Source organism: Tachysurus fulvidraco, chromosome 4, assembly GCF_022655615.1.
Source record: "Tachysurus fulvidraco isolate hzauxx_2018 chromosome 4, HZAU_PFXX_2.0, whole genome shotgun sequence".
NCBI classification, from domain to species: Eukaryota; Metazoa; Chordata; class Actinopteri; order Siluriformes; family Bagridae; genus Tachysurus; species Tachysurus fulvidraco.
The window spans coordinates 18933339-18941208 of NC_062521.1; the positions used below are offsets into that span (position 1 = coordinate 18933339).

General features: G+C 34.6%; 2 protein-coding genes across 2 annotated transcripts in view; one reads left to right on the forward strand and one right to left on the reverse strand.

Moving 5' to 3' along the window:
• Positions 1-664: 664 nt before the first annotated feature.
• On the forward strand, positions 665-4959 carry LOC113661075 (interferon-inducible GTPase 5-like). The gene is made up of 3 exons (XM_047812829.1): positions 665-868; positions 3024-3582; positions 3908-4959. The coding sequence occupies exons 2-3, from the start codon at positions 3024-3026 to the stop codon at positions 4546-4548; spliced, it is 1200 nt and encodes a 399-aa protein (XP_047668785.1). The 5' UTR covers positions 665-868; the 3' UTR covers positions 4549-4959.
• Positions 4960-5410: 451 nt separating this feature from the next.
• The window catches only part of tmx1 (thioredoxin-related transmembrane protein 1), a 7294-nt gene continuing 4834 nt past the window's right edge, over positions 5411-7870 (reverse strand). Inside the window, exons 6-10 of the mRNA XM_027175035.2 lie at positions 7830-7870; positions 7405-7450; positions 7080-7181; positions 6494-6560; positions 5411-6386 (exon numbers count right to left, since the gene is read on the reverse strand). The exon at positions 7830-7870 is cut by the window's right edge and continues 88 nt beyond it. Coding sequence (XP_027030836.2) covers positions 6202-6386; positions 6494-6560; positions 7080-7181; positions 7405-7450; positions 7830-7870 — 441 coding nt within the window. The 3' untranslated portion in view covers positions 5411-6201. The remainder of the gene's footprint in view (positions 6387-6493; positions 6561-7079; positions 7182-7404; positions 7451-7829) is intronic.

Here is a 7870-nt window from a genome sequence, read left to right on the forward strand (position 1 = left end):
AAATACATTTGTACTCGGGCTTTGGGTGAAATGTCACCCGAAGCTGCTGTAGCTTTAGGCGCAGGCTTCCGAAAACACTTACAGTGTAGTTTGAATCTGCTTTCGTTTTATATCTTCTTTTACATTAGTTAGTTAATTTCAAATTTGCGCCAAAAAAAAACCGCCAAGCAACTAATTTTCCTCCTTGGTAGGTGACGTCAGATCAGATCACAGGCCACGGAAGCCCCAATGGTACAAAAACATTAGTGATTCGCAATCGCAACCACAGTGTTCGCAACACAGACGGGGTGAATTTATGAATGAAAGTTCTCTCACAAAACGATATTGTTACGTATCCTCACGCTTTTTAAGTGGGTATACGGAATTTAGGTTTTGTTGACTGTGATTTCATTCACAGCATGTTTCTTTATAGCAAAAAATTGTGTAAAATTCAGCTTTTGTAGCAGATCCTCTGTTGAGATTTATTCAATCCATTGTCGTTGTTGTACTTCGGTTGCTCCCTATTTATGTTTGCACAGGTTTGATGCCGGATGCCCTTTCTGATGAAACCACTCCCAAAGCAAACTGGCACTGAGAGTTAATAACAGTTTCGGTTTCTCTCTCTCTCTCTCTCTCTCTCTCTCTCTCTCTCTCTCTCTCTCTCTCTCTCTCTCTCACACACACACACACACACACACACACACACACACACACACACACACACACACACACACACACACACACACACACACAGAAATGAACGTTTACATTTAGACAAGGTGAACATTGGGTGGAGTTTGCAATGTCTTCATTTCACAACGCCATATTTTCATTGTAGCCCAGCATTCCTGAGTGACAATTTCTGTGGTATTCTTTCTTCTTTTTAAAGGTAGGATTAAAAGTACATTTCTACCAGTACCTATATAAAGTATTTCTACACAGTATATCTGTTTATTTTTGAGTATTGGGATGTTAAAATAAAGCTAACAAGGTTTTTATTAAGAAAGGAATTCAGTAAATAATGACATCCTCATGACAAAAAGAAAAGGGAACTATAAACTAGTCTGGTGATTTAATTGATTTTAAGAATTAGGTTGATCAAACTGGTAGACAGTGTTTGTCAGCTGGATTGTGCTGGTGGGTGGAAACAGTTTATTTTACAGTTTTGGCAATGGCATCTGTTAGTGAGTTAAAAAAATAAAGTTTTTTTTTTTTTTTTTTTACAACTTTTTATATTATGTATATTATATAAACGTATCTATATCATCAGTATATCAATATGTTATACATATAAAAACCTTTGTACATTATTGTATATTGTACATTATTTTACATTAAATGGCAAAAAATAAACATCAGTAATAAGATTTAGAGGGTTTAGAAAATATAAGAATACCATTGAAAAATCAGAAAACTATATTGTTGAACAATCTCACTGCAAATGCTTCCATGTAGCTGTATGACACCCAACTCCTTGAACCTTAAACCATGATACTTTCTCTTCCACCATTTACTGTAATAACCTGCATCAGATAAAGCCATACCTCCATATTGTTGCAAGGCTACTTCTGGTTTCTTTCAGTCTGACTCACACATACACACCTGAACACAGAGCAACGGAATAGATAGATAGATAGTACATATACACAGAAATGAAATACAGTTTGGCATCTACCAGAAATGCAAAAGTAGCAATTGTGCAAACAGATGAGTGCAGAAAAATATGTGCCATATGTACAGCATGTAATATATATTGATAAACATATGTACAGTAAATAAATATAAAGGTAGCAGTGTAGCAGTGCAGAGATGTGTGGACATTGTTGAAAAGTACAAGTAAATCGTTCTAAGGCTATGGCATTGAAAAATGTGCAGACACTGTTGTAAAGGAACAACAAGAAGGTTATTATGTTATGGCATTAAAAAATGTGCAAGCTGAATAAGTCCACTATATGTATACACATGAATGTGAAATATTAGGCACAATGTACAGTAGGGTATATATAGGTTCATTGGCCAAGTGTGTTGCCACACAAGGAATTTGGTTCCAGCTGTTCAAGACTTTCAAATGTACAGACATAAATAACACTATACTATACAAGACTGTATTGTATGTACTGCATATAAACAATGATTTGTTAATGTTGTATGTAAATAACAATTAATCTATAAAGTCAGTAACTAATAGGACTCAAAAAGAATAATATGTAACAATGAGTTTTTTAAGTTAAAACATACAGTTAAAACATACAGTATCTAAATTACCTGTAAATGTCTAAATAATATGAAACCACAGCCAAAAAAAACAAGATGCACTTTGCTAAATATATATAACAGTGAAGTGAAAGCATCATGCCTTCCTAACTGAACATGAATACTTAAACAAATGAAGCATTAAGAGCATTTCACAGCTCTTAATGCTTCATAAAAAATATAATAAAAATATAATAGCAGATAATAAATCCAAATATTATATATAATATATAATATATGATATCCAGAAACAGTTTTTTTTGGCATCTCTAATGTTGTAGATTTCACAGAGACAGCTTTAACTTTACACAATTTCAAAGACTATATGATCTTAGGAGAAAAGTTAAATATAAAGTACTAAGGAATATTTAGTTTGTACAGGAAGCAAAACTCTTAAAGGAACTTCTACAGTATGTAGAAATCTGTAACAAAGAGTTTCCCTATTAGTAAGCAGTACAAGTGGATCCTATTTGGAGAGTCAGAAATTCTCTCCCAGTCCCTTCAAAGAGCCCTTGATGAACCTTTATCCTAAATAATTGCTAGACTTAGATTAATGTAAACAACTATCAAGTCAACTATCATTTTAACAGTGTAGTTTAAACCATTCTCAAACAAGTAGTAAAGACCAAAAATAAAAGGTGACTTTAATACTTTTTTATCTGCAACGGAAAAATAAAAAAATATAAGCATGATCATATTTAAATTCTGAAATACATTGATTTTTAAATACAAATGTAATAAAAAATTACAGTTGAGCATTTGTGTTAATTAAAAATGTACTTTTTTAAAAGATGGATGAGTACGACATTATTGACGATGCTGAAATTGAAGAAATTAAAAAGTCACTAGCCACTGAAGATCTGCCATCAGCTGTTGACAAGATTAAGGATTACTTGGAACAACAAGACCGTGTGGAACTGAACATTGCTATAACAGGAGAGTCTGGATCTGGAAAGTCCACATTTATCAACGCTTTCAGGGGTTTAGGGGATGAAGATGAAGGCTCTGCAGAGACTGGTGTTGTAGAGACCACTACAGTGCCTACTGCTTACCCTCACCCCAAGTTCCCAAATGTCAAATTATGGGATCTTCCTGGCATTGGAACTCCAAGATTCAAAGCTGATGATTATCTTAAACAGGTTCAATTTGAACGTTATGATTTTTTCATCATCATAGCATCAGATCGTTTCAGAGAATGTCACGCCACTCTGGCAGCAGAGATACGAAATATGAAAAAGAAGTTTTATTTTGTACGCGCAAAGATCGACTGCAATATTGAGGCTGAAAAAAGGAAGAAGACATTTAACAAAAAAGAGACACTGGAGAAAATTCGAGAGAACTGCATTAAAGGTTTACTTTTCAGATTATAATTTATTATTTCATGTTCTTACACATATAATTAAGGAAATAACATTACTGATTGTAATAGTTGATTACTTGATCCTTTTAGATAACTGTCATGAATAATGACCATTTGAAATAAACTGTTTTGAAAGGCCAATTACCTTTGACTTGGGGATGTGGTAGCTTAAGGTCTACCAATTAGAAGGTTGTGAGTTTGAATCCTGGGCCCCTAAGCAAGCCCCTTAACCCTAAGTTGTATAATATGAGATAAAAATGTAATCCACTCTGTATAAGTGTGTCTGGAAAACATAATGAAATGTTTTTGTTCTAGGGCTGGAAGAGACTGGTCTAAAGTCTCCAACTGTCTTCCTGATCTCTTGCTTCGAACTCCATCTCTATGATTTTAGCTGTCTTGAGGAGACCATGGAGAGAGAACTTCCTAAGCACAAGAGAGATGTACTGATTCTGGCCCTTCCAAACATCACTCTGGAGATCAATGAGAGGAAAAAGATGGCACTGCAGAGCAGCATATGGAAGTTGGCTCTGATCTCTGCTACAGTTGCATCTGTGCCGATACCTGTTGTAAATGCAGCTGCATCAATCAGTGCAGATGTGACCATCTTGGTGTCAGAACTTAAAAAATATTACAATGCATTCAGTTTGGACCCAGATTCCTTACAGAGGCTTTCTGAGAGATCAGGAAAGTCAGTAGATGAGCTAAAAGCTGTAATAAAATCTCCTCTCAATCATGAAATAACTAAAGATCTGGTGATTAAGTTGTTTCCAAATGCAATTCTTTTTGTTGTAGGGTCAGCAGCAGAATACTTTCTGGGTTTAATTCCTGTTGTAGGATCACTAACAGCTGGGCCAGTGTCTTTTGCTACTATATACATCATACTGAAGGGTTGTCTTAATGAACTTGCTAAAGATGCCCAAAATGTGCTCATGGCTGCTTTGCAAACAGAATTATAAAAATGAAAGCAGCATGCAGTTCAACCTCCAATATAAATTCTTATGACAAAAAAGGCATTTAGCCATTATAATTTGAATAATGGCTTGAGTTGCAGTCATATGAGTGTTCTTGGGCACAATGCACAGCACCCTCTTGTGTCTCAATGCATTTATTAAACAGCAAAATTATTTTAAAAAACAAACAAACAAACAAACAAACAAACAACAAAGCAATATAATGAAATCCAGTACTCAATAAATAACAGCTCAGAGAAATATCATACCAAAAAAAAAAAAAGAAAAAAAAAAAAACAGGCAAAGTTTAGTTTTTCTTTTTCAGAACAATGGCTTAATTGTAAGTGGTTCATTAGCTTAAAACCTGGTGCATTAATACATGATAGGATTTTACAATGACTTACAATGGATTTTTAAACACGCAGCCAATCTACAACCATAACTGTATGTTCAATTTGAAATTTAATATTTTTACATTGTTTTTTTTAATTAGATGCTACAATCTATATGATTATGACTACTTCCTGATTTTATTTTTCTATTATCTTGTTTACTATGTATTTTTTTGCTCTTTCAAGTGATTTTATTTTCTGGATAGAAAAACTGTAAACAATTTGTGATGTCAAATCCCGGTTATATTAATTAAATGCAGTCTATAATTTCGGTATCTTTTGGAGAGATGAAAAATGTATGTGTGTAAATGCATGATGTTGATCTGTTATATGCTGAAACTGAGACTGGAATTAATGAGTAAATAATTATCCAAGGTATGCAGGTGTTTCTCACCACTCCTGGCATTTATGCAGGCTTCACTCATACAACAGGATATGTGTTTATATAAAGAGAAGTAATAAATGAATAAGCTGAATTAATACCAGAGTAGAAATGCATTTTATATGTACCACTAATGGAAATAGCAAACTTTATTTGTACAGTAACATGGGATATTTCCTGGGGAACAGCACACTAACACTTTTTACTGATGAACCACCACATGTCTCTAAACTGAGGTATTGATGTTCATCAAAAAGTTTCATTAAATCCACTTTAATGAAACAGCTGAAAGCTCAAATCAGTCATCACATGAAACTTTTACATAAGCAAAAATAGAGTGAAAACGTCTGGCAGGTTTTTATCCGTAAAGAGCAACAAAAAAGTTAATGTGAATGAATTAGAAATTTCGGATATGAAAAACTCAATGAAGTATCTGACATAAAAACTCTGAAATGTAATAAAATATTAACAAAGCAGCAAAAAAAAAAAGGTAATTAATCCAAACATGTTAAGTTTTTGTATTCTCCAATGGACATCTCTGCTCTAGCAGGTAAGTATTAGTTCAACTGAAAGATAGGCAGGCAATAAGAAGCCAAAAAAGTTCATCTCATAAACAACAAAATTTCATACATTGTTATGTCCTGGCCCCTGCCTGACACTTCTACTCCCATCTTTCTTTCAGAGTCCTTCCCTTCTTTCTCTCTCACACAAAAGGAAAAGAAGGTGGAGCTGAGGAACTGAAGGGAGGAATACAGGGCAACACACAGTGAGAGCTCTGACATCATCAGTGATGTCATTAGGTGGCCTGCCATGTTGGCGTGGGCATGCGTTTCCATAGCGATTTGGTTGGTCTGGTGTTGTAATTCACATTTCCTCTCCAGGTCTCTAGGTGTCCTCCTCCTCACCTCCTCCCACTGCTCTCCTCCTAACATTGTCCTCATTCTCAACTTCTCTCCTCCATTCCTCCACACTCCCAACATATTCATCCTCATCCTCCTCTTCCTCACCATCAGCCTCCTGCTCTTCCTCCAACTGCTGCCGAAGGCGAGCCTGTTCCATAGCATGCTTCTCTGCTCAACCACAGAAAACACAGTAAATCGTTCAATCCAAAAACACAGTAAGGAAATTTGGTACTTTAAGGGTACCAGTGATGCTTCTCAACAGTTAACACACTCACTCTGGTAGGAAGCTGAAGAAGAAAAGCGGCGTGATGGAAATACATAATCGGCAAAAAACACCAGCACCTAAGGGATAAAAGATGACATTATGACATTTATGTATCTACACTGGGAAAATCCACAACTGTTTTTCAAACCCCTCTTAAACATTTTGGAAATATGAGCATTATGTAAGAGAAATTACTAATCCAATTAATTTAACTTATAGTTATTTAATTATTACTATACAGTTTCTTTTTAAATTTGTATTATTTGGTTTGGTAGCTTTGTGGCATGTTTTAGTATTTTTCCTTGGCGCATATTTAGGAATTCTATTCTTGTCAGTACATGAAGCATCAGCTTTTAAAATTTTATTTGGGGAAATATGTCAAGGGATCCCAAAATGTTAAAATTTTTAGCAAGTGGCAAAATACTTGTATAATAGATTTATATTAAAATGTTCAATATCCAACTGACTTTTTTTAAAGGTTATTTTCCCCCATTTATGTTTTATGTGAAATGAACACAGTGTATCTCTCTTAGGTATCACTGTCTTTTGCAGTATTACATTCTAGGATCAGTATTCAAATGTGTTTAGATACTTACCAGTCCAAGGGTGAGTCCACAGAAGAGGGTTGCTAAGCCAAAAATGACATAAGAACCCCAGACTGGAATTCCAACATGCTCTGTTAGGTAGGTATGGCATTGCTGTAACAATCAGAACAATGTTACAACAACTCACAAGCAATATTAACCTGACTATGCATGAAAATAATAATTCACTGGAAAATGATAGCATTAACACAGTGATAAATGGATCACTCTGAAACTCAACCTGATCTGACTGGGCTTTTGTGTTTACTTTCACTGTAAAATAAGATACGATTTATGACTAAAGGAATGTTGTCTATCAGAATAAAACTGTTCTTACCCTGATAAACATGGACAGCTTAAAGAGAGCAGACATCATGTTCATCCTAAAGCAAAAGAACAAAATCATCCATTTACTTAGATCATTTTACCTTTAAATAAATATGGGCTATGTATTTTATTACAATTATTATTAATTAGCAATTTATTATCATTTAAATAGCAAGGTTATACTAAGTGAGTATTCTAAGAGCGGAAAGAGAGAGGCATTTTTCTAAACAAAAAGCTTTCTAACAAAACAATAACCCTGCTTCACTTCACACAATGTTTGATGAGACTAGAAAACTAAGAGTAAGCTGTGCTCCAAGTTGTAATTTAAGCTGTAAAACAAGCATTGAGACAGCACCACCATGCTGCCCTAAAAGGAAACATTTACATTACATTTTCTCTTACAGACTCAGTTACACACATTAGGAGGGTGCTTACATGAAAGAGGAAGGGCCAAACCAAGAGGAAATTGGCTCAAT

Excerpts from the sequence above, each read along its gene's own strand:
- LOC113661075 (XM_047812829.1), top strand. The coding sequence starts at position 3,024 with ATGGATGAGTACGACATTATTGACGATGCTGAAATTGAAGAAATTAAA. Across the intron at positions 3,583-3,907 it reads TCGAGAGAACTGCATTAAAG|GGCTGGAAGAGACTGGTCTA; the intron begins GTTTACTTTTCA and ends TTTTTGTTCTAG.